This window comes from Falco rusticolus, chromosome 4, assembly GCF_015220075.1.
Source record: "Falco rusticolus isolate bFalRus1 chromosome 4, bFalRus1.pri, whole genome shotgun sequence".
In the NCBI taxonomy this organism is placed as follows: domain Eukaryota; kingdom Metazoa; phylum Chordata; class Aves; order Falconiformes; family Falconidae; genus Falco; species Falco rusticolus.
The window spans coordinates 34,149,426-34,173,712 of NC_051190.1; the positions used below are offsets into that span (position 1 = coordinate 34,149,426).

Consider the following 24,287-nt stretch of genomic DNA (forward strand, 5'->3'; position numbering starts at 1 on the left):
GACCTGGTTGAGAAGGTTGAAGCTCCTCAGATCTTAAAACTGTTTGCTTTTGCCCCCTCAGCTCTGGTGGTCAGACTGGTGTAGATGTTGGAGATCAGGTGATTCTTCAGGTGTTTGCCTGCACTGCATGGGATTTATAAAAGTTCTCTGTGAATGGGATGTAGGGCCAGTGAGGCTTTTCAGTGGTATTTTTTCAATTACCAGGCTGATTTCCAAATGCCCTAATTAACTGAGCAGGTTGAAGTCTGATAATGGTTTTGGCCTCAGGCTTCTCCAGAAATACACCTGAATTTTGATTTGCCTGCCTGTGCGAAAGCATGACCTTCAAATGCCAGCATCAGCTTTAGGTGCCTGTTTTGCAGGGATGGAAACCGCCATGTGTTTGGGGTCGTTACACATCCACATCCTGACTTGCTGTTTCAGATGCTTGTCTCTTCTTTCTCCTGTCCCTTTTAATTTCCCACAAAAAAAGTATTCAGGCACTTTTTCTTTTGCACACATATGTGGGGGGAAAAGATATCTCCTCTAATATATGAGGCAAATGAAACTATAGGTTTTTTCCCATGCTGGAATGCAGAAGGAAGAAGTGGTTTCTGTTTTGAAAAATTATCAAGACTGTAATGTCTCTTAGATGGATAGATAATTAGGCAACTTGCTGCTAGAAAATTGTTTCTTGTTGTCTATTAGATGTGTGCTTCTGAAGTATTGGACTGTCTGTATATTCCACATGTCTGGAGCTCAGAAGCAGAATCTAATCTGTGTTTAAACCTGTGTAATCCTGTCTTGGCTGAAGTGGAGAAAAAGTAAAAAATATTGATGTCAGCACTGGATTTTCTGGGGATTTATACCTGTTTAATTTAAATCAGCGTTTGGCCTTCGTGTCTGGTGTTATCAAATACTTCATGTATTTATGCACCGGACACCATATGGTCGGTGCTGGGGTTGGGGGGAGTGGAGTGCTCCGGGCTGGCACCTCCCATGCTCCCGGCTGCTTTGCTTGAGGTCCTGTGGCCACGCGAGGTGACCAGCGAGTGCTGTGAGGACAGCTCCTGCTCTTGGGGTGCACGGGGAGGTGTGCTGGCAGTGGGAGACCCTGGCCTCCTGGAGACCACCTGCCTGGCAGAGCCTCCCTGCAGCGGGTACGATGCATGGGCTTCAGACGCCCTCTCAGGAAGGGAAGGTCCCCCTTGCTCTCCATCCTCCATCTGAGGCTTCCCAGTCTCTGTGCTGGTGCTGCTTGTCACCATGGAACAGGTGCCAGCAGGGCAGGCAGCAAGGGTCGGCTGGAGGTGCTGAGTGGGGTCCTGCCACAATCCTGGCTTGGAGTCCCTCAGGGAAGATGCTCCAGGGATGGATTTTGGCTTTTTGCAGCAGACTCGCTGCTTTAATGAGGAGTGAGATGCTATTAATCCTGGTGAGAGCAACAAGATGCTGATGCTTCCTGAGCCAGTCTGTTCCTTGCTTAGAGGGCAAAATTAGATTCTTCAAGTGGACTGGCTCAGTTATTGACTGTACCTCGCTGCAGACATGACAGAAGCTGCTTGTTGTGGAGCTCTCTAGTATTCTTAGGAATCTTTTTCTCCTAAAGAAAGGAGCAAACCCTCCTCTCTCCAGGCTGATCATCAGCACCTGCTCATGGTGCCAAGCCCATTAATTTAAGCAGCATGATGACTCTCTTGACCTTGGTGTTTGATGTGGTTTGGCTCACGCCGTGGTGAAAAAAGTTGTTCAAACGTCTCACAAGGCCGTCATCTTTCTGTGTATCAAACGAGGAAAAATCTTGGTGGCAGGAGAGTGGTATCTGGAGATGAAACGCCTGTGCCTGGCCCTGTGATGGTTGAAGGGGATGCATGAACCATCCTTGCCTTTGTTACTGGTGCTGTACAGCACCGGTGTTGGAGCCTGTTCGTGTGAGGGGCATGAGTACATGTGAAACCATTCCTGTGCTTTGTTGGATCTGGGGCTCATAGTGCAGAGAATTAAGATGCAATTAAAAAAAAAAAAAAAAAAGGAATTGGAGGTGGAAGAAGCCAAAACCCAGCTGTAGATATTCCTATTCAATATCCTCCAGGCTGTTGCAGTAGATGCATCCAGTCCATTATTTCAGTTTCTCCTGATGAGATAACTTCATGGGCTGTCATCCCTGCGTATCCTTGAGATCTCTGCAAGACCTGCTTGTGCATTTGTGTCTCCCCTGCTCCCCCCTGCAGGACTTCTCTATGTGAGGCCAGACCCCGATTAGCATCCACAGGGTCCCCCACCAGGCTGCCCCAGCCAGAGCACAGGGGCTGCCCTGGCAAGAAGGCGAGGAAGGAAATGGTTCTCCAAAGGGAATTTCCTTGCTGTGGGAGTGTTCTCCCACCTGGAGCAGCAGTTGGATGCTGGAGCTGCAGCGGGTCTGTCCATGGCCAGGATTCAGCCATGCGCTCAAGCGGTCCGATTCCCTCTGGAGCTGGGCAGGCGCAGACGCTGCAGGGAGCAGCCTCACAGAGGAGATGCTGGAAAGTGCATTTTATGTGTGCATCAGAGCCTGATGCAGATTAAATTGATAAATGTGAAACCACTGCATCTTCTCCTGTGCTTTTCTTTCTTCTCTACTAAATATTATGGGCCACGCTCAAGGAGCAAGGGCAGAATTGGGTCCGTACCTGTGACCTTCGCAGTCTGCGTCATTAGTCCTGCTGCTGCCCTTTCCTAGCAGCACCCTCTTTGTGCTAAACAGCTCTTTAATATTGATGTCAAGCAATTCTGAAGTAGTTTTCAGACCTGCTTAACCTGACAGCTCAGACCCACTAGCTGACAGCAGAGCTCAGCACCCAGCACGGAAAAGACTGGGCACTGGCTTCTGCCTGCAAAGGATGGGGGACGGGCACCATCCTTTAGGTGCACGCATGTGAAATAGGGCTCTGTCTGAGACCAAGCCCTGAGGCTAAAGTGGGGAAGTGCAGGGGGTGTTGATGGGTCAGTGCTAACAGGATTGTGGTCCTGAGACCTGTGTCCTCAGGAGGACTCTGCTGCTCAACTGCCTGTGTGCAGCCTCCGGTATGTCTTGGCTTGTTTTTCCCTTTCCCCCTGGGATGCATATGGGCACAGCGTGGCCGCTGGAGCAGGACACTGGTGGGTGAAGGTTTCTGGGTGTGGGGATTGCAGCTCAGCATGCCACCAGCAAGTGTGGCTGCAGGGGTGCAGGCATGTGCGGGGCTGCAGGGGTGGCTGTGCCTGTGCTGCAAAGCCCTTGCAGTAAGAATATTTACAGTGTAGGTATTTATTCAGTTCCTAGTCTGGTGGGCCAAGGGTATCCGATGAAACTTGTATAGGCTGTGGCAACAGCAATTGCAGGTATGTAATAGTGGGGAGGATTTTTTTTAATGACTTCCATGCCTGATGATTCACCCAGGCACCCAATATTCTCCTCTAGACCAGCTATAAAAACTAAGCGGGATTTTAGCCCTCTAGTATTTGGATTTTGGATTGAGTAGCTCTATCCTGTAGTGGAAAGGAAAAGGGCAAGGACCTCTAATTCCCTCGGGGGTTTCTGTGCTCCATGATCAGGCTGGCTCTGTGATCGTGCCAGCTGGCCTGTGCTGCTGCAACAGCGTGTCAGAGGGATGAGCGAGAGCCACACGAGGGGTGCTCTGCTGTTTAAGGCATTTAAAATGTGCAGGATGCAACCAAATCGCACTTAAAAAGAAAACAACTTTGGGAGCAATTTCTTAGAGTGTGGTGGATGCTGTGCTGCAAATAAGCTACTGGCAACCTGATATAAACTGGGTGAAGATGTTCTGCTTGATGTCTGCCCTGAGTAAGAAGGCAGACAAAAAACAGAGGCACGTTCCTGCTCATTTTCCTCCTTTCTGAGTTAAATGGTTTTAATTGCATTGCAGGTGGCTGATGTAGCCAACTGAAGGAGAGTTAAAATACTAGTGCAGGAGTTCTAACCTGCTCCGGTGTGCCCAGATTTCTCTGCCTGACCCTCTGGAGAGGCAGCAGGAGAGGTGCTGTGTGGCTGCACTCAGTGGTGCAGCACCGTAGTAACTGCTGAGTAACTGCTGGGCACGTCTGGCTGGCAGAGAGCTTTCGGGAGTTGCAGATGCTTTGTGGCTGCAGCTGAGCAAGGTGCTTCTGCGTGAAGCTTGTCCCCCATCATATAAATAGTACTGATAGCCTTGAAGTTAGCTTAAGGAAATTTTCTGAATTAGTGCTCCTGCCTGGTCATTTCAAGGCTGCTACAATCGAAGGATGAATTAGTATCTGAAATACCAACTTAAATTTTACTGTTGCACATAACTCATAAACCACAAGTACTTTGCAGCGGTGCTCTTCACAGGTGCGCATTTTGCAGGTCCCAGAGGGGAAGGTCAAGGGTGTTTTGGCTGGATCTGGTGCCAGGGCTGATGCCACCCAGGCAACTCATGGGTCAGAGGCAAGTGCCAGATTACAGAGCAACATGTGAAACTGCCAGCTGGCCAAGGGCAATTCCACGTGGCTGAGGTTGGTGGGAGGCAAGGGAGAGCTCAGGCTGGAGTTGCACCTGGAGCGAGATGTTGGAGCTCCAAGTCCCAGTGCATCCATGGCAGCCCCTGCTGCTGCTAGGGTGCAGCTCTGGGCTGTGCAATGCATGGCAGCCAGGCTGGGGGGGGTGACCCAGCCCCTCCCTGTGCCCCACAGGGGACATGGGCCCCTACCCAGAAGGAAAATTTTGAATTTTGTGTAGCATCCCGGCCCCCATCAGTCTGATATGGATCATTTAGGAGCGCTGCATCAATAAGTATATAACATGAAAATGTTTTATTTACATCACATTACTTGTCCTCAAGAATGCAACCTTTTTAATGGACATAAGTGGATCCATTTTTCTTTTATATTTCAGCATTTCTATTATAAAGAGATTATTATTTTTTTTAAAAGAAGCCTTCCTGTTTCCAAATGCATCCCTCAGTAAAGAGCAGATGCAGAAGGAATTGGTTTGACCTCTGCTTCCTTAATTGCTTTTTGCTCAGTGTTGGCCTGGAAATGAATGTTGCTATTGTGTAAATTACTGCGATGGTGGAAAAAGAGCTCATGAGATCAGGTGTGTAGTTCCTGTCAGGAAAATAGGTTTCTGAAATGGAAAGCAGTGTCTACCTGCCCATAACCAGAGGCTGGGTCAGGCTGAAACCCCCAAATGATAATTACCTCATTTTCTGCTTCTGAGCAGCTCCATGGAGTTTTTTGTGGCCAAGAGCAGATTTAATCTGAAATCCACGCAGAGCTCCTTTCAGACCCTGGAAGGGGATGCTCAGACATCAGGGAATACACTGGGTTGCTTGTACCGTAAGGTGGGCTCAGTATGGCACAGCACCCAGCTGCTGTGCTGTGGGCTGCGTCTGGGGGGCTGCTCTACCCCTGCCTGTTGTGGAAGGGAAGGAGCAGGAGCTTTTTTCCTCCCCCGGCTGAAGACGTGAGCTGCTGTGGAGTTGGCTCCGCTGCAGGTGAGACTGTAGCTGTGGTATGTGGGTTGCACACGTGTGGGCAAAAAGGTGAGGGGCTCTGGCAGAGCCACCCCCACCCCAGGCTCTGCGGGCTTTCCTGCTGGGGGGCTGCCAGGTCTCCCTGCTGGTGCCTGCTGCATCCGCAGGTCCCCTTCCAGCCAGGGCAGGCTCAGCTCTGGAGCAGTGTGCAGCTCACCTTGTGTCTTGAAAAGTTGTCCCTTTGGGATGGTGCCTGAGCCCCCGCCAGCGCTGGTGGGTACCTGAGCGGTGCACATGGGGTCTGTGATGGTAACTGCCTCTGCCGGGCTTCGGAGCAGACTGAAGTGTCAGACATGAGTGTGATGGGTGTAATAAGCCTAACAGCTGGTGCGTGCTTTTTGGTGTTCAGCGAAATGATTCCTAATGGGTTTGAGAAGGGAAGCGGTTGCTGCAGCAGAGGAAGGAGCCGGGCAGAGCCACTCGCTGTCCCTGCGCCAGGACGGGCACCCACGGTGTGGAACGGCGGAGCGCAGCCACACAGCCAGCCTCTGCTTCCAGCATCCCACCTGGGCTCGGGGCTCCCACGGTTTTCCTTTCCAAGCTGTCCTTGGAACAACCCGTGACAGCAATGGGGAAAACTGTGCTCCTGAATGTGAGCAAAGAGCTTATTTCCACACCTTTAGCACCTTCTCCTGGGTAAGGTCCACGCAGCAGCTCTGTGCAGCTCAACCATCGGCAGATTTGCTCAGCAAACACTGGCCATTTTAAGAGTGAGATAAAGCACTTAGCCTCTGAGAAAGGTATGTCCTTGCATTTTCAAGGCTCGTGAACTGATGAGTGAAGCTGAATTTTTGGCACAGAAAGATCTCTTTATCAGTTTGAAAGGCTGCTGCTGTGAAGCTGCCAGTTTGTAAACCTGAGGTCAGATCTAGTGCCGCCTCTTACGGTCTGTGTGTCAGTAAGCATTTGGCCTTGGAAAATGTTTTCCCTGTTCTTCAGCAATAAGTCTACTTCTGTGCTGTCTAAACTACTTAACAGAAGCAACAACGCTTGCCCATTAATTACCCTAAAGGCGTTAACATGCTAATTACCTGACACAATGAGATTAGCAAAATGCTTTACAAAAATTCAGAATACTTGGATCAACAGTAAAATAGCAGGTGCATTTAGCACACCTACTCATTTTGCAGTGCTGACATGGATTATTTTAAAAAAATTGGTATGCCTGGGGTACTTCCCCACTGTTAATTTATCCTGTGATTATTTGATAGCCTTTAAGACTTCTTGGTTTAAATTACTTGGTATTGTCTCCCAGGATTAGGCTTCATCTTCTTTCATTCTGGAAAAAAAAAGAAGGAAAAGGGAGAAAAAAAAAATTAAAATTTTGGGAGGCATTTGGTTTGGGGGTACTTCTGTGTGATTTTATCATGATATTTGATTTCTCTAGCATAATCATAGGAGGACATTTAGCATAGTCATGCTAGCTACACTTGTGATCCATCGCCTTGTAGAACAACTCGTTCATAACTCTGACAAGCTGTATACTAGTTGGAGATGGATGGCTTAAAAGTCTTCACTGCATCCTCAGAAAGTGGCCTTTGCAAATAACACCAGCCTGGCCTCTTGACAGTGGCAGAGAGCTGATGGCATCACCCCTGGATAACTGGTGGCGACAAGCAGAAGAGATGCAGTCTTCCTAATGGGGTGGTGTACCCCAGTTCATTTTTAACTGTCATTTGGAGATAGACTTGCAGTGCCCTGGGTTTCAGGGTATTTTTTTTTTTTTTTAGTGCAATTACTTGGAAAAATGATTTAGACATTTGAACGTTTGCCATTACCAAAAATATCCCCAGGTAATTTGATGAGCAGAAGCTTCTCTGCCCATAAGCTGTGTGTGTCAGAGCTGTCTGAAGGTATACAGCAAGATGTAACCTTGCACAGCCTGATTTGGGGACTGCGCTGGCAGGTGGGACTTGGTCACTCAGAGCAAGTAGCTGGAGAGAGCTGGTGCAGTAGCTGGTGGGATCCAGCCTTCGCAGAGCATGGAGAGGTCGTAGAGGCACAGAGCAGTATCTTAAAATAATATTAATTCGTGGTGGGGTATATTTTGCTGGGAAATATGCAGCCTGGATGAGGATGTGTGGCTAAAAGCCAGGTTGAGTGTTTAGAGCTCAGTGTCCTGCCTGCCTGGAAGGGTGATGCATCAGGGGATGCTGCCATGAGGGATCCCAAATGTGACTTTGCTGCTGCCAGCACTGGTTTCCAGCAGCCCGGGAGCGCTGGTGCTGCTGGCAGGGGCAGTGGCAGCAGCGCTTGGCCCCATGCCAGGCTCCCAGCTCTGTGCCAGGCTCCCGGCCCCGTGCCAGGCTGTGCTCCCCCCTTGGAACTTGCTCTGGCTGCACAAGCCTGGGTGGATTTGGAGCCCCTGCAGACATTTGTTCTTAAAAACCCCTCTCTTTCCTGAGGAGGTTTATTAATCCTTAATATTCCAGCCAGCGCCTGCGGATATCCTGGCTTCAGCTTGCACAGACTTTTTGTTCAACTTCCTAATGAGCGCAAGGCAGGGCTTCAATCCGTGGAACACACAGTGGTTTCCCTCCTGTCCGGTGGGAGTGTGCAGCCTTTCCTGGGATCAGGCCCATCATTAGAGTTTGCTGCCGTCTGCGATCTTTTGTTCCAGGAGACTGGGCTAATCCAAAGGACGGGGTGTTGGGTTGATGTCTCTCCCTCGGTTGCTTTCCTGGACTCTTAACGAGTAGCTGCAGTGATAATTATGGCAAATCATTTCTGTATAAACATCCTGCTGACAGCCTGTATATGTGTGATTCGTGTCTCCGAGTCGGGAAGGCTGTCGATTAGCGCTGGAACTGTTCATTAATTACACTTGCATTCGGAGGAGAACAGTTCGAGATGCTGCTTCTCCGTTTACCCAGGTGTGGGCTGCTTGGCTGCTGTCAGCATTGCCCTGTGCTGAGGCAGAGCTTTGGCCATGTCTTTACATGATGTAATTCTGCTTCGAGGCCGGTCGGATGGGGCTGGGAGCAGCCTGCGCTAGTGGGAGGCATCCCTGCCCGTGGCAGCGGGGTGGAACTGGATGATCGTTCAGGTCCCTTCCAACCCAAACCATTCTGTGTTTCTACTTCACCTGTTCTGGCTAAATACCATCCTGACTGCAGAGTTATGTCCTGTTTGAATTGTGTTTCAGTCTGTAGTATTTACCTTATTCCTTCCAGACTCCTGATGAGGGGTTTCTAACGTTTCTGAGGTGCTGAGCTGCACACCCAGAAGGCTGGCATGCTGCATGAGGGGACATTTGCAGGACACGTGGGCATGGCTCTGGGGGGGCGAGTGATGCTTTTGCCTTGACCTGTCTCTGTTTCTTCTCTTGCCAGTGTATGGGCACAACGTGAAGAGCAGCAACGACTTCATTGGGAGGATCGTGATCGGGCAGTACTCGACGGGCGCCCCCGAGTCCAACCACTGGCGCCGAATGCTGAATGCGCACCGGACGGCCGTGGAGCAGTGGCACAGTCTGCGGTCCCGGGAGGAGTGCGACCGCGTCTCTCCGGCGTCGCTGGAGGTAACATGAGGTGCAGGACTAATAGCAGCCAGATCAAGCAGGCGGGCGAGGGAAAAAAATAAACCACCGACTGAAACACCCCACCTCACACCCTACACACACCCCACAGCAGCTCCATTGGATTGAAGCAGCTGCCGGCACCCAACCGGCCGCGCTGGCCTCTGTGAACTGTCTCCCCCCCCCAGGGTCCTGGCCGTTCCCCCGGGGCCACCAGTGGCCCGTTCGGCTGGCCCTCTTGCCGCTCGCAGCTGGCACCGCTCGGCTGTTTGCATCCCGCGCGGCGGAGCGCGTGGCCAGGCGGCGTGGGCTGCGCGTGGAGGTGCCGTGGCAAGTGCTGAGCGGGTGGAGGAGTTGGGAGTTGCCTCCACTGTCTTTCCAGCCCAAATCCATGGCTCATCCTCTCGGAGATATAAGTCCCCGTGTGCTCTCGTTGGTGAACGTGGTAATTAGGCTAGAATATTTTTTTAAATGGTAGAACCTGTGGTGAAATCGACTCTGACTCCAGTTTTGTCCTTGTACTAGTTTTAACAGAATTAAGCTCCTGTTGGTACGTACGCGTGCATTTGTGTGCTGGGGCACGCGCGTGGCCGTGGGGCCCCGTGTCAAACGGACCCAGTGTCACGTCAGCGGTGAGACCTGCCACTCTCGATAGCAGTCTGTGTGCGTCAAGTAGATACAGTGATAATGTAGCCAAGTAAACATTTCCAATAGCATTTGTACTGGGAAAGCCAGCTCATGTCTTTTCAAACCTGTGTTGTGCAAAAGAAACCTGCTGCAGGGACTTTTGCGGTTAAGAAGACCCAAAATCCACAACTTTAATTCTCTCACAGACTGCAGTGGCTCTTTCTGTGTTGTGTGTGTTAACCCAGGTAGTTCTCCAGGTCACCAAGTGAACTTAGCTACAGTCAAGCTGTCCTGTTGGTTGCTTCTATACATTTTATTTTTTCACAGTGTATTGTCTGGTATGATGCAGATTGTATATTTATTGAAAATAAAATTCTATTTAATTGTGTCACGTAGACTGGGTGATGCTTGTTAGCAGAATGCATTTTTGTGTCGAGCTCCATCAGTTATGTTTATGGCACAAGAAAAGCCAGAATGCTGGTGGTTGCCCCCTTGGTGCTCCCTGTGGATGGATCAGGAGCAAGCTGAGAGGATCTGGGGACCCGCTGATGGAGGGCAGTGAGGAGAGCGAGCCAGATGCCGTGGTCCGGCCGCGCGCAGCTCCCAGCCACAGCACACCCACGGCACGGACGGGTCCGAGCCTCTGCAGTGGGCTCTGCATCTTGGTTCTTTGCAGGAACGGGCCCCAGATTTACTATTAATTTTTATTGCTCTATTTATCAATTTCTGAATTATTTTGATTTTTTTATTATTTTGATTAATATGAAAATATTAAAATTATTGAGACTGTATAAAAATCGGTATCTTGCTTACCCATTCAAGAAATCAAAACAAAAAGGACATCACCCTGAAGGGAGCTGGGCCTGGCCCATGACTTTATTGTCTTCCCCTGTCTTTGTTCTGGAGAAGGAGGGATCTCTTCTGCCTTCAGCAGTGTTTGCCTGTCGTGCCACTGGAAAGCGTGGGGGCATTAGGGATGGGTGGGCTCTGCCCCAGGTCAGAGGGGGTGAGGTGGGAAAGGGCCCCAGGCTCTGGCCATACCTGCTCCCTGGCTCACCTGTGGAATCGCTGGGTGGTAGCCCATGGCTGGCTGCCCCTCCCTGCCTTCCCATGGCCATGCTGGTCCCCAGGGTCCCCTTCAGCCGCGAGGGAGAGGTGCAAGCCAGCGTGCTCCTAGTTTGACCTGGCTCTGTCCCTTTTTGCTGGAAGCGGGAGAGTTGCCTTGAGCCAGACAAAGGTGGGGGCTGGGGCTTGGGGCCAGGCGCTGTGGGAAGCTCTGCCTTTGCTCGTGGCCCTTCCAACTTTGAAATGGCTGGTGAGGACGATGACAGTCCGGAGCTGGCACACGGTAGGGCAGGCGACATCTCCCTCCCCTCTGCTCATCAAATGCAGCCCGGAATGAAATCCTGTTACCTCCTGTGCTTTTAATATTTTGATCTTTAAAAAGAAAACCATACATATATATGCCTATTTCACCTCTGTTGGCTGTTTGGCTGCTACAGTTAGGGACAGGTGACCTAAAAAAACAAAACAAAAAAAGCTTAGTGCTTGCTCAGGCAAATGTTGGTGTTTCAGTCAATAGTCCTTGCTGCTCACCAGAGTGTTTGTGCTCCAGCATGAAGGTCTGTGTTGTAACTCTGATCCCAGCATCCCTGCAGCATGCCTTCAGTCTGGGATCTGCTCCAGTTTACATTGAGTCGTGGGTGCTGAATTCCCTTCTGCGCTCAGAGCATCCCTGTGTGTGCTCTCCATGTGACAGCCAAGTCTGATACGGTGACCCTGCCATTGTGGAGGAGGGAGCACAATGGATACAAGGAGGCTACTAGAGATGTTGTCTCCCCACTGCATCCAGAAGCCATCTCTCGGCGGCTGGGGCAGGGTGACAGCACAAACACTCTGCTCCCGGGCAGAGCACAGCGTGGCCTTGCATAGATGATGACAAAAAAAGGCCTGGATGACCTCATTGCTGAACCATCACCCAGCTGCTGTGGCTGGGGGTGAACGCAGGTGGGAGCTTACCTTGTTGGTGTGGTTGTGCACGCTGTCCCCTGGTGAATGCCTTCACGTCTCACTGACCCCTGCACGTGGCTGGTTCCTGCTGCCAGCACAGAGTGATGGGGAGGGTGGTTGCCACAGGGCTGTGCACGGGCATCCTCGTTCCCAGCATGGTGGCTGGTAGGTTTCAATTCTAGCGTGCCTCTCTGGAAGGTGAAATTCCTCCTCTGTCCCTCAGCGAGGTCAATAGGAAATCTTTGTTCTCTGCCTTCCTGCTGGTTTATCTTGAAGATAAATCTCCGTGGGGAGAGAGCCCACAGGGTGCCTGGGCAAATGTGCTGTAGGGAGCCGACCCCTTCTCGGAACTCAGAAAGGCTCAGGCAAGAGGCTGTGGTTTCAGCAGCCACTGCCATTGACTATGACATTCTTCTTGGGGTCTATGGGCAGCAGCATGAGCTCTGGGCATCCTCGGAAGCTGACCTGAGACCTGCCACGTGCTTTGCTCAAACCCTGGGGGTAGAGTGTTAGCAGAAGGCGCTCTGACCCACTAGTCTGTCCTTGGAGCTGTGAGGTATCTGTTTCACAGCGAGGGGGGTGTCACGTAGGTAAGATGCTAAAAATTGGTGAGAGAGCCCTGAGGAAAGGTCAATAAAAGCGGGATGAGAGCACATTGAGGAGCTCCAGCCCTGCAAGGTGATCGGAAAACAGCGTGGGGAGGGAGAGGAGCAGAAGGGCTGAATAAAGGAGACGTGGCTGTCCTCCCGAGGCTGTATCCAGCAGGTAAAACACCTCCTGCTTTGTGAAACCAGCAGGTAACCCAGAGTGCAACCACAGCTCCAGACAGCCCTGCATGCACGACGTGCGTGTACTTTCCCAGTGCTGGCAGCAAAGCTGGTGCCAGCTGCTGTGCCGGGCACAGGGCCGCCGGCTGCGGGGCTCAGTGCTCCCACCTGTGCTGGGGGATGCTGCTACAGCAGGTCTGTCCTTACAAACAGGATTAAAGCTATTCTGGATCTCTGCTCCCTCTTGAAGCATAAACATTTGTGCTTTGGGAGTAGCTGAATATGCTCAAAGAGTTTTGTGTCATAGTTTGCTGGTAATTGCTGGTGACACTGGCTTTAGCTGGGGATGGCGCACCGTTAGGAAGGGAGAAGGCATGCCTTGGCTTCGGCTGCTCTGAATTCCTTCATTTTTAGTGGCTTGATACATCACTAGCTTTTCCTTGAGCCATATAGTTTCAGATGAATGTGTGGAACTGCTAATGGGGGGGCAGGGACTGTTCTTCAAAGGTTTTATTTAATGCAAAGAAAATGTATGAAAGTTGACTGAATCAGTTGCCATCACTTAGTAAATCCGGATGCTTTACTATACTGAAAGCTTTGTGTCACCCCACATTGTTTCTGCTTGAATCTTGCCTGTAAAAATGGACAATCCCAACCGAAGTCCCAGAAAATGCTGAAAATTTTAATCTGTAGCTAAGAAGAAAAAAAGAATGGCAGGGAGCGTCTGCTTAAGCACCTCTTTCAACACTGATTTAAGGCATTTAATTGCAAATGGGGCAGGACCACAAAATTTCATAGTGTTTGTACCTCTGTACTGTTTTCCTTACAGTAGGGACTTTATAAGGTATAAAATAAAAAAGTATAAAAGGACTATATAAAGTAGAAAAGGACTTTATACAGCGTTTTAAAAAATCTGAAGTTCTTTAAAAAAAAAAAAGACGGCAGAAAGGAGACACGCTGGCTCGCATTGCCTGCCACTAACACTGGCTGGTGCTGGAGCTCCCCGCGCTCAGGGGCGCAGCGCGGCCCCGGCAGGTGGGCGCAGGGGGGTGCTGAGCCCCGGACCCCGCCGCGGCTGCTGCCCCACGTCCCGCCGGTGCCGGGGTGCCCGGGCGCTGCCCCCCCAGTGGAGAAACACGGAGAGACGGCGGCCAGGCGGCGGGGGCAGCGCCGGGACCCCCTGCCCCACCGGCCCACCGCGGGGCTGCGGGGCGCCGGGAACCCCCCGCCGCGCCCGGCCGGAGCATCGGGGCTGGCAGCGCTCCGCCGGCGGGGGGGGCGGCCGGGGGGCTCCGCGGCGTGTGCCGGGGCTGCCGGGGGCGGGCTGCGGGCAGGGCCCGGGGCAGCGGCGGGCGGGGGGCGTGTGCGGCCGGGGGGAGGGGGCGGCGCGGCGTCTATATCCAGCCCCGCGCCCGTCGCTGCCGCATAGCGGGGCCGCGCTCCCCGGCCATGGGCGCCGGGCGGTTGGGCGCGCTGGTGGCCGCGCTGGTGGCCGCGCTGCTGGGCGCCCAGGCCTTCCCCCAGACCAACATAAAGATCAGCCAAGGTGAGTGCCGGCGGCCGGGCGTGCGGGGGCTCCAGCGGCGAGAGGCGGGGGCGCCTGCCCCCCGGCCTGGAAACCAGCGCTCCTCGCACCGGCGGGGGGGCCCGGCTCCCTCCGGGGGCGGGGGGGGTCCCGGGATGCGCGGGGCCGTGTGCGCGGGGCCGCCCCCCCTCCCCGTGCTGGCGCGGCACTGGCCGCGGACTGCGGCGCTCCCCGCCGGGGGCGGCCGTGGCTCCCCGGGACTCGCTCACGCCGGTTGCCAGTGGCCACCAGTACGCGGTTGCCCCCGGTTGCCCCGGTGGCTGCTATATGGCACGGAAGTTTTTGGCGAACTTTTTCCCGGGGCTGGCGCGAGTGGGAGCGGCGGCGCCGTTTGCCCGCTCCCTGTGGGAGTGGGAGCGGGAAGGGGCTCCCCCGAGCTGTGCACCGAGTTCCCGGGAAGAAGGATCCATAGGAGCTTCCCTGCCAGACGCCTAATCCGTGGGAGCTTCGCCAAAACTAATGAAGGAGGAAAAAAGCCTCTGCGAGATAAGCGCTATCTGCCGGTGCCGGCTGCGGGCGCACGGCCCCGAACGCCGTGGCGGGGGGTCCAAGCTGTAAGATCAGCTTGGTTTTGTTGCAGGATTTTAAAAAGCAAAGCCCTCTGCGTGGAAGGATGGCGCTTCCAACGTGCTTCAACCGGGGTTTAGTATTTCATTTGGAAATTTCTAACATGCGCCTTCAGAAACACTTCAGGAGTGTGTAAAATAGCGCCCAGTTATTAAATGGGCTTCACGTCCATCAGTGGATCCTGTCCCCTCCAGCTCCACACATCCATCCCCCAGGCACACGGAGGCCAACACCCCCCCACTCCCCACCCCTCCGATCCACTTGTTTTGAAGGTGGGTGCGAAGCAGGAGGCTTCTACATCTATTAATGAAAAGGAAATATTCCAAATAACGTGAAGGTGGGGTTGTTTGTCTGTAATGACAGTAGTGTCAGTGCTTAAGGACGTGCTCCTAAAGCCATGGGTGACCTGGGGCATCCCAGCATTGCACAATAGCGCTGTCTGAGCCCCTGCCACATGCTCCTGCCCACCAAACCCCCATTTTAACACTTATTCTTTATTTTTGAATGTAATAATTCAATAAAGGGTTTATTCAATTAAGAGCCTACGGGCTGGTGGACGTGTTGAGTCTGTGGTGGGATGGAGCTCTGGCTCAGCTGGTGCTTTGGACACACACACACACCCCCCCCCCCCAGCCTTGCCACAGGCTGCTTCTGCCAAAGCTGTCCTGGGGGGTCCCCTGCCCCAGCCCCGTCGTCTCGCCCATCCCCTGTAAGTGCCCACTGCTCCAGCAGTGCCAGCATGGGGTAAAGCCACACTGCTGGCCCTCCTCATGGTCCCGAGCTGGTAAGAAGTGACTCAGTGTTGGTGAGCACCAGGATGGCTTGTCCTGAATCCCAGCTGTGACCACCAGCGAGGGAGCGCTGCCCATCCCTCACCCTTGGCATCACAGCCCTTGGGTACCAGTGGAGGGGCTCTGCCAGCAGCTGTGCCCTGGGAAGGACCCAGCCTTCCACATGACGGGGATCTCCTCAGCTCTTCTCCATTGGCATGAAGTTCAGACAAGCCTCTTGGGCATTGATGGACACCCTCCAAACGCAGCTGCTTGCCAAGAGCTGAAGAGGTTCACTTGTTTTTTCAGGTCAGGTGACAGCATTAGCTTATGGATGTGCCAAGGGGTGTGTGTCAAGACCATGCCTTTCATTGAGGTGTCTCCTAATGTCTCTAAGCTTTTCGGTAAGTCCTCAGCTGTTGGTGAAACAGAGCTCTTTGGTGCTCTGCAGAAAGAAGAGTATCTGCTGCCAGCACTGACCTGATCTGATCTGCTGTCCTTTGATGGAGCTGCAGCCCCCCAGGAGCCTTCCTTGCACGGGCATCTCTTGCCAACCTTGTCCTAGCCCCAGACTTCATGTCTCAAATCTGTGATTCGCTGGAGGTGGGACAACGTTGCACTTTGGGCTGAAGCTGTTCAGGAAAAAAAATGTTCTTTGCCAGCTGGGTCGGTGGGAGTCACGCAGTTGGTATTCTATCCTTTTCAGCAGCATCCTGAAATAACAAACAAACTTGTGAAACTGGCTGGGATTTTCTCAGCTAAGTATTTCTAATTGGAAAGTGGCCACTTGGGGAAGTGAAACTTTTTGGCAGAGCAGTGCCAGCCTCTGCAAGATTTTGACAAGTGATTTTCCTGGTGGTTCCACAGTGAGTCTCAGCTAGTAAATAAATAAAAAGACTCCAGTTTTGTTGGCACTGATACAAATCCAGAGAGCACAAAACTCTTTCTGACCCAAAATTCTTGTTCTCCAGCTTTTCTGAGTAAGTAACAGCTGCCTGATATGAATATTGGTCTCAGCCAAGTCTGGACATCTATTTTGCTGGTGCTGCATTAAAACATGGCCCTGACCATTTGCATTGTAAATGAGAAAAGGGAGGAAGGATTCTTGCCATTTTTCACTGGGAATTTGGGAACGGTGGATGAACCGACTCGGGGTCAGCAGGAGCCCCTGACCCACACACAGGCAGTAGCTATGCTGCTCCTGCACAGTGCAGAGGAGCTGATGCTGCTGGGGCTGATGTTTTACTGGGGTGCTTAAAAGTGAGGATCAGGTCTAAAGAGCCCCAAAATGCTTCCCCTGTCCTCTTTTAGGTCAAAATACCATCAGCAGCTGCTGGCTTGGGTTATGAGGTTTTCCTGCAGAGCCACGAATGGTCTCCCATACTCACAAGCATACATCAAATTTCTTATGGCTTTTCTGCTAGAAATAGTCCCCAAAGACCCCAGATAAAGCAGCACCCGCAAAGTTCCTGCCTGTAAGACTAGGAGCAACAGTTCTCCTCCAAAGAGACAGCCAAAACCTCTGATCGTGACCTAACAGAAAAGATGCTAATTAAATGCTGACCTCCCATATTTTCCTTTTCGGTATATTTAACCTTAAATTCCTTCAGGCACCTTTAGCTCGCTGAAGCTTGTCAAATTAATGCTACCTAATGGGAAGCAGTATGGAATAACAAAGAAGGACTGTCTCCATCTCTGACTCTGTTTCAGCTGCCCTGAACAAAATGAGGGTGATTTTCCCAGGCGATTGGGGTGCTGACGGACCTGGCTTGGAGCCAGGGCACCAGGACGCCCACTGCAATTAACACTTGGGAGCGAAGGTCCCCATTTGCTGGGGATGCTTCTGGGTTAAGCCCTGTGAATTTTGTCACTGTGCTGCCAGAGGTGAAGAGTTCATCGAAGTGCTTCACAGCCTCTATAATAAAACCCCAGTTGCTGGGGGAGCTGGTGGTGCCTGTCTGCCGCAGACCTCCGGAGTGCCCCCGGCAGGAGGGAGCAGCAACCTGGAGTCACGGTGAGCTGGGACCTGATCCCAGCCATGTCCTGAATGGGGGGGCATGCCTCATCCATGAGCTGGCAATGAAGCTGAAGCCTCGACCTGTGGGTTTGATGCTCCAGTCTTGCTCTGTGCTTCATTTTTTGGTGGGGACAGGGACCCCCCGGGCAGCATCATGAGGGGAGGAGGGCTTTCTCTCAGGAAATCACATCAGCTCTTGGTGTTCCTGGTCCTTCAGCTCTATTGCTACAATAGAATAATTTACATTTCCTAGGGCTGTTCTGAGGTTTTTCCCAATGGATGAATGTCTGGATGTGAATCAGAGAGCTGGCTGCAGCTTGGTCACCCTCCCCTAAAGCTATTCTGCTCATTTCCAGCCTGGGGTACTTTATCTCTTGGCCTCCAAAGCCCATAACTAGTGCCAGTGAGGATGGGAGAGCCCTGCAAGCCACTCACTGCTCTCGGCAGGTTTGTTGCTGTGCAGTGCAGAGCTGGTCCCAGCCACAGGTCCTCCGGAGGGGATGGCTGGGTGTCCCAAGGCGGGTGATGGGGTGACAGTCCTGCAGGGCTCAGCAGTCGGCTTGGTCTCCTCATCTTGCTCAGGAGGTGAAAAAGGCTCTTTGCATTTGTGGTTTGTTGCCTGGGAGGAGGTTGTGACAGAGGGGACCCAGGGGCTAGCTGGTGGCTGTTTGTAAAATGCTCAGAGATTCCCATGTGGAAAGAGCTGATGAAATATGAAATTATTGCCCGGAGCTGCCAGCACTGAAGCAGGGAAGGATTCAGCTCCACAAATGCTCCTGCAGCTGCTTTGAATTCCCCTTGCCTCTCCTTTTCCCCATGCCAGCACTGCCCTCACCACTCCCATGTCTCGCGCTGCTGCTGGCAGGGTTTTGCTCTTCCCCAGCCTTGGGGAAAGCCGTTCCCCCCACAGCCCCTCAGTACTGGGGGCCCTGCAACACCACCCTGACCTCTCTGGGCTTGAGCCTGTTACCTGCTTGGATAGTTTCATGGCATCTGACATCTGCCATAACCCCCTGCTCCCCCTGCCCTGCCCACCTCCCCACTTGCTCCGCCAGCAGTGCTGACCCTGGACCGGAACCCCATGGGGGTGCGGGAACTGGCTCTGAGGTGCCGACAGTTCCCCAAGGCTGAAAAACCTTGCCAGAAAGCTAAAAAAGCTGAGAGTTAAGCTGATGTGCTGCATGATGTGGGGGTTAGCCGGGTGGTACCCGTGGGTGGTGTGTGGGTGCGCGCTGCATCTTGCCTGCACGGGATGTGGGGAGCACAACGTGGGCATGGGGTGTTGGCGCCGCTGCAGTGTTTACACAGCAGCAACTGCAAAGGCTCCATAAATGTGTCCTGCCCCAAAAATGGCCTCTTTTGGGGTGATGTCCCCACTGGGCTGAGAAGTGGTGAGGGAGGAGGAGCAGCTGTGTGGGCCCCAGCTCTTATCTGGCGGCGGGAGGCAGATAGGCTGGCACCGCTCCCGGCGGCATTCACGCCTCTCCTGGCTATTTATGGGGCCAAAATCCAGCACGTGCCTATGTGCACGGCTGCGTCCAGGCCCAGGGACACAGGGGAGGGGGGGGGGGTTCTTGGAGGGAGGAGGTGCAAGTTGGCCTTGCAGGAGGCGAGAGCAGGAGGACAGTGTGGCCGTAACCCTGCAGCCCCCAGCTGTCAGCTCCCATCCCAGTACGGTGGCACTGGTAGTGCCTGATGGAGGTGAGAGGAGCCCTTATCTCGGTTTCTCCAGTAGCAAATGTCAGTGCCTTTATTTTAAGCCCCCTCTGCCTAAAATGATGTCAAACTGGCTTGAAATGTCCCTCCTGATTCAGGCAGATGCTAAAATCAAGAAACCCACAGCTTTTGCAAACTGTGTTTTGGCTTTTGCAAACTTTTGCACGGCTTCTGCAACAGTTGGTTTTTCCATGCCTGTGTTTGGTGGTTATTTGCCTGGGCGAGGTGTGGGGAGCAGGGCTGGGCACTGCTGCCACCACTGCCCGCTCAGCTGCCTGGCCACGCTGCGTCACCATCAGCTGCTGGATGTCCTCTGCTCTGCCCCCAGCCATGCCGGAGCCTGTCCATGCCTACTCCTGCCCGCTCTTCTGGACAGAGTACGAAGGCCATTGCTACCGGTACTTCCCCATCAACAAAACCTGGGCTGAAGCCGACCTCTATTGTGCCGAGTTCTCCATTGGCATCAGATCAGCCAAGCTGGCCTCCATCCACAGGTGAGGGTGCAGAAACATGTCATCCCACCCTGGCACGGCTGGGGAAAAAGGAAGATGGGGATGAAGTTCCATTCCCACAGCACAACCTCTGTGCCAGCTGCAGGCTCGTGTCCCAGCCTAAGCGTCCCTCTGCAGCAGCAGCTAGGTCAAATCTGATGCATGGGTGTGCAAAGGTGGTGTAAAAAATGCCTTTTCCTGGCCTGGCAAGAAAACTGACCTAGTGTTCCCTAGATTTCCCAAACCCGTGGTATTTACTCTTGAAAAAGGGATGGAAATACGATATGATTACACAGGCTTTTCCCCCTGCTCCCTCTACCCCAGCTCTCACCCACACTATGCACCTCTTGCACAGACCCGGGAAAGTAATTGGAAGCAATTGGAAGAGGGGGCCCGTTTGGCTGTGCCGTAGGGCAAATGCTGGGGGGCATGCCCGACCATTTGCCTGACATACCCCCTCAGCGGCTCCGGATTGCTCTGTTTTGCCAGCTGGGAAGAAAACGTCTTTGTGTACGATCTAGTGAACAGCCGTGTGCCGGGCATCCCCACTGACATCTGGACGGGACTCAATGACCTGCGGCAGGTGAGAGCTCCCTGTAATCATGTGGAAAATGGCTTTGGAAAAGTCACCTCCCTGCGTGTTCTCGCTGGAAAGCTGCTTGGTTTCCTTCTTCACTCCATGCAGCCTCAGTCAGGTGGTGGTGTAGGGTCTGTTGGGCAGCACATGGGGGAAAGTTGTCATTTCATCCCCTCTGGTCTGCTTTTAAGCGAAAAGTGTTACTAGAATTAATAGATTAATAATTACTGATTATTCACATCGTATGTTATTAATGGACTAATAGAAAGAGTATTGTACTGCTGGTCCAAGAAGAGCAAATAAACTGAAAACATCTCCAAAGCCAATGATCACCAAATTTCGTTGCTTTCTTTTCTTTTCTCTGCAACTTTTCAAAGCTGACATGTTGGAAATATATAGTCTAATATGTAACAAAGGAAAATGGAGACCATCAGGGGAACAGTCCCATGCCAGCAAATTTTTTGTACGTATTGGGAAAGGAGTGGAAAAGAAAAAGGAAAAGGAAGACAGAATTGGGTGGGTGTGCAAAAAAATATATGGGTTTAATTTCTGAGCTTCCCCTGGTGAGAAGACGGTGAATGCCGGGGCTTGCCAGGCTGAGTTTTCAGTTGTAAAACCCAAACAAGCTGTGTGGCCTTTGCTGAGTGGTGACAGTCTCTTCCTGTGTCTCCGGACTGTGGCACTGGGGATGGGGACGGGGTCTGCACGGGAGCGGGACCCCCACCTTCTGCAAACACTGCTCTGCGATCGCAGCCTTTCTCTGCTCACCCCACGCAGGAGGGTCACTTCGAGTGGACGGACGGCTCCTCCTATGACTACCACTACTGGGACGGCAGCCAGCCCGACGACGGCATCCACTCCATCCCGGAGGAGGAGGACTGCGTGCAGATCTGGTACAGGCACAGCAGTGGTGAGTGCCACGCCGGGTGTCAAGGGCACCCTACGTCTTACTTGCACGTCAGTCAATTCAATCCGCTCAGCTAGTGCTTTTTTGAAGAGGTTGCTGGCAGGCTGAGGATTTGCATTTTAATTTTTATTATTTTCTTTTTTCTTTGCAGAGAAGGGATGTATTTTCTCTTTCAGCACATACACACACACACACTCACTTTCTCTCTGCTCACAGCCCATCTCCCTCTCCCATAGCAGTGGCAGGAGGGGAGCATCATCCACTTTGAAGAATTACTGAATTTAGCCAAAGGTCACATTTTCCCATTTCCTCTCCAACACGGGAGGCCTGTGGAAATACCCATCAGCTTTTCCCTTCCTTGCTCAGGCCAGGGGCATCTCGCTGAAGTGGGGCAAGACCCTGCTTGTGCAAAAATCCCACTTCAGACCCATATTGCCAGCAGGACCAGTCAGGTGTACACAGACCCACTGGACATACCTTAACACCCCATCCTTGCACAGCTTGCTGATATTCTGTGGGGTATGGGGCTGGGAGCCCCTGCTACCATGTTCGAGCTGGGACCAGGGATCCCTGCCAGCATCCCGAGGACTGGGATGGGGATGCTGGGAGGGGGCACGGCTGGGAGCAGCACAAATGGAGGCACATCCAGGGAAAGCCTCTCACAACGGCAGGAGGTCCCGGTCCCAAGGGCGGCACACGGTTACCTCCTCATGCCTAACACCTTGTTTTTTTGGGGGGTAGCGCTGCGCTCCTGGAATGACAACGCCTGTGGCAGAGCCTTCCCTTTCGTCTGCAAGATCCCCTCGCTGGCCCTGGACTGAGGCTGCTGGAACTGCCTGTGCCCCCCCCCCCTGCCCCCCCCATTTTGGGTCACCTCTCCAGCCGTGCCAGGGAAGAGCGGCCAGGACACGGCACGGGTGGCCAGAGCTGCTTGTCGGCACCCCCAGGCAGACCCTGGCAGCAGAGTCCCTCCGGGGAGTGCCACGGGGACAAGCCCAGCACTCACCCTCCCCACGGGCAAACGGCGACAGGAGCTGCGCTGAGCGGCGAGGAGCCCTCCAGCCTGAGCCTGCCTTTGGGTTTCACATCAGCCGTTGCAGCACATTAGAGGAAACCCATGATTTTACCAAGGCACCAAACTTTGCACCAAAAAATTGCCGAGGAAACCCATGATTTTTACCAAGGCACCAAACTTAGCACCAAAAAATCGCTGTGTGTACGAAATGGTTTTGTCCGTTGGTCTGTGAAGAGTGGAGGAAATGTGTTATTTTCTGTTAAGTTATGCAAAATGCCTCTTGTGCCTGTGATTTTTCTCTCCACTAAAATAAACGGCAAATAACAGGTGGAGGCTCCTCTGTTTCTGGTGCCCAAGTGGCAGCAGCTCCCCGGGGACCTGGGGTCTCGTGCGGAAGGAGCTGGATTTACCCCAGCCTGCTCTGTATTGGAAAGGTGCGTTGGGGCAAAGCAGATGCCTGGGAAAGTACATTTTATGGATTCCCAACTGATTTTGGGGGTCCCTGCAGCAGCCTGCGTGCACACCCTGCCCTTCACCCGGTCCCCGCCAGCCCCGCGGCTGGGGTGTATGGGGCCACTGGGCACCCCCAGCTCTGTAACACCCCTGCCCGCAGCAGGTGAGCAGGATTTGGCCCTGGCTGCTTTGGGCTGGCCGAATTACAGGGAGGGCGGGTGAAGGGCTGATGTGCACCAGCTGGGGGTCAGCCCGGGGGGTTCCCCGGGTCAGGGGAGCTCACTGCTCTCGGTGCAGCCCTGGTTCCTAGTGAGACTGTGCTCTTCCCTGTAGTCGTTGCTGATGTCCTGTTCTGCGCTGGCACCACAGAGGTACTTTCATCTTCCAGGTAAATGATTTTTGGTGATGTATGTGGTGATGGCAGCCCCAGTGTGCCTTGAGTTGCTCAGCAGTGAGATGGGACCTTCTTCCTTGCATGTGGGTGAATTTGCAGGGCTTGGGTGCTAGTGGGGGTGCGATGGTGCCAGGGCCCGAGGGAAGCGCAGCACTATCGAGGCAAAAACATGCTGCTGCTTCAGGGGATGTGGCTGCAAGGGCACTGCTGAACCCAGTCCAATGCAGCAAATCCAGTGCTTGCCAGAGAGCCCCTTGCAGTGTGACCTCTGGTCCCACGCAGCTCTGTGGCATAGAGGTGGCTTTGCAGGTTTCTGCCTCCCCCTCCAGCCCCTTGCCGTCTCTTGGGAGTGATGTGTCCCTTTTGTCCCCACTCCGGCAAAGCCCCAGGGTCTCACAGCCCCAGAGCAGCTGGGACAGCCCTGGGCTGCCCCATCTCAGCCACTGCCTGCAGAGATGAGTAAAGCATCCTCATAAAATTGTCTGATCTCCCTTGATGTCACCATCTTAGAAACATAAAATTTCAAAACTAAGACTTTCCAGAGCGATTACACTGGTTACAATGAGGGAAATGACTGAGGCTCTGCTGGGAGCTGCTTCCTTGGGTGTCAGCACAGCTTTCAGCTAAAATGTGCTCCTGCCTGGAGAGAAACTGCAGTACTTAGTGGGGGTAATGGTGGTGTAAGTGGAACATATGTGTTGCAGCAAGTTTCTTAAATAAGGATATACTGTCATGCCTGATTATGTATTTTTATATATATATGAACATTTTATATAAATGGATAATACATATAAATAAAACTGTATTATTTTTAAGGGATTACATATATAAATATATACACACTGACTGTATATTTATATGGAACGTAAGCGCTTTGCATAGTTTTCAGTCCTGGGCAGCAGACAGCATTGAATGGGGTTTCTAGAGGCTTTTGCTTCATCTGAAAACAATAAGCTACATATGGATGATAACAGTATGTAAAGAAACTAGCCTTAAAAATAAAAATGTTCTTGGATCCAACAAGCCAACAAAATGTCAATGTGTAGGGTCTGATCTGTGGCAGAAAAAAGGTTTGAGGAACCAGTCTGATCACTGCTCTGGAGGTCACCTGTGGATGGCTCCTGTGCCCAGTGCCAGTGCAAGGACAGCAGGGTCGGGATCCGCATGGCACGGGACATGGCTGACTGACTGCCAGCTCCAAGCACCAGTGCTCCAGTGTGGTCCCATCCCTGTGGTGGGCATCAGCCGTGTGCTGGGGGCCCGGAGCCAGCCCACCCCGCAAGACCCCCTTGGGCTTGGCTGTGCCCTGCGCTGCCACCTGGCCGGGGAGGGTCAGGGTGCTGGGGGCGGCCATCCTGCTGGGT

The 24,287-nt window shown here is 52.9% G+C and overlaps 2 protein-coding genes and 1 long non-coding RNA gene across 3 annotated transcripts in view; 2 read left to right on the forward strand and 1 right to left on the reverse strand.

Annotated features, from left to right (window-relative positions):
• The window catches only part of SYT17 (synaptotagmin 17), a 39,042-nt gene extending 28,996 nt beyond the window's left edge, over positions 1–10,046 (forward strand). Inside the window, exon 8 of the mRNA XM_037387244.1 lies at positions 8,843–10,046. Coding sequence (XP_037243141.1) covers positions 8,843–9,039 — 197 coding nt within the window. The 3' untranslated portion in view covers positions 9,040–10,046. The remainder of the gene's footprint in view (positions 1–8,842) is intronic.
• LOC119147814 lies at positions 8,471–23,774 on the reverse strand. Its single transcript, XR_005104160.1, has 3 exons — positions 23,763–23,774; positions 23,129–23,130; positions 8,471–8,589 (listed from the first exon to the last, which is right to left on the reverse strand). It is a non-coding gene; the product is annotated as an uncharacterized LOC119147814 (long non-coding RNA).
• On the forward strand, positions 13,861–23,119 carry CLEC19A (C-type lectin domain containing 19A). Its single transcript, XM_037387245.1, has 5 exons — positions 13,861–13,977; positions 19,415–19,580; positions 20,067–20,160; positions 20,932–21,064; positions 21,803–23,119. Exons 1-5 carry the CDS (start codon positions 13,881–13,883, stop codon positions 21,880–21,882), a joined length of 570 nt encoding a protein of 189 aa, XP_037243142.1. The 5' UTR covers positions 13,861–13,880; the 3' UTR covers positions 21,883–23,119.
• Positions 23,775–24,287: the final 513 nt, after the last annotated feature.

Bases quoted from the DNA above. Each gene is read 5' to 3' on its own strand.
- CLEC19A (XM_037387245.1), top strand. From the start codon at position 13,881: ATGGGCGCCGGGCGGTTGGGCGCGCTGGTGGCCGCGCTGGTGGCCGCG. The intron at 13,978-19,414 runs GTGAGTGCCGGC...CTCTGCCCCCAG, and splicing joins CAACATAAAGATCAGCCAAG to CCATGCCGGAGCCTGTCCAT. The intron at 21,065-21,802 runs GTGAGTGCCACG...TTTGGGGGGTAG, and splicing joins CTGGTACAGGCACAGCAGTG to CGCTGCGCTCCTGGAATGAC.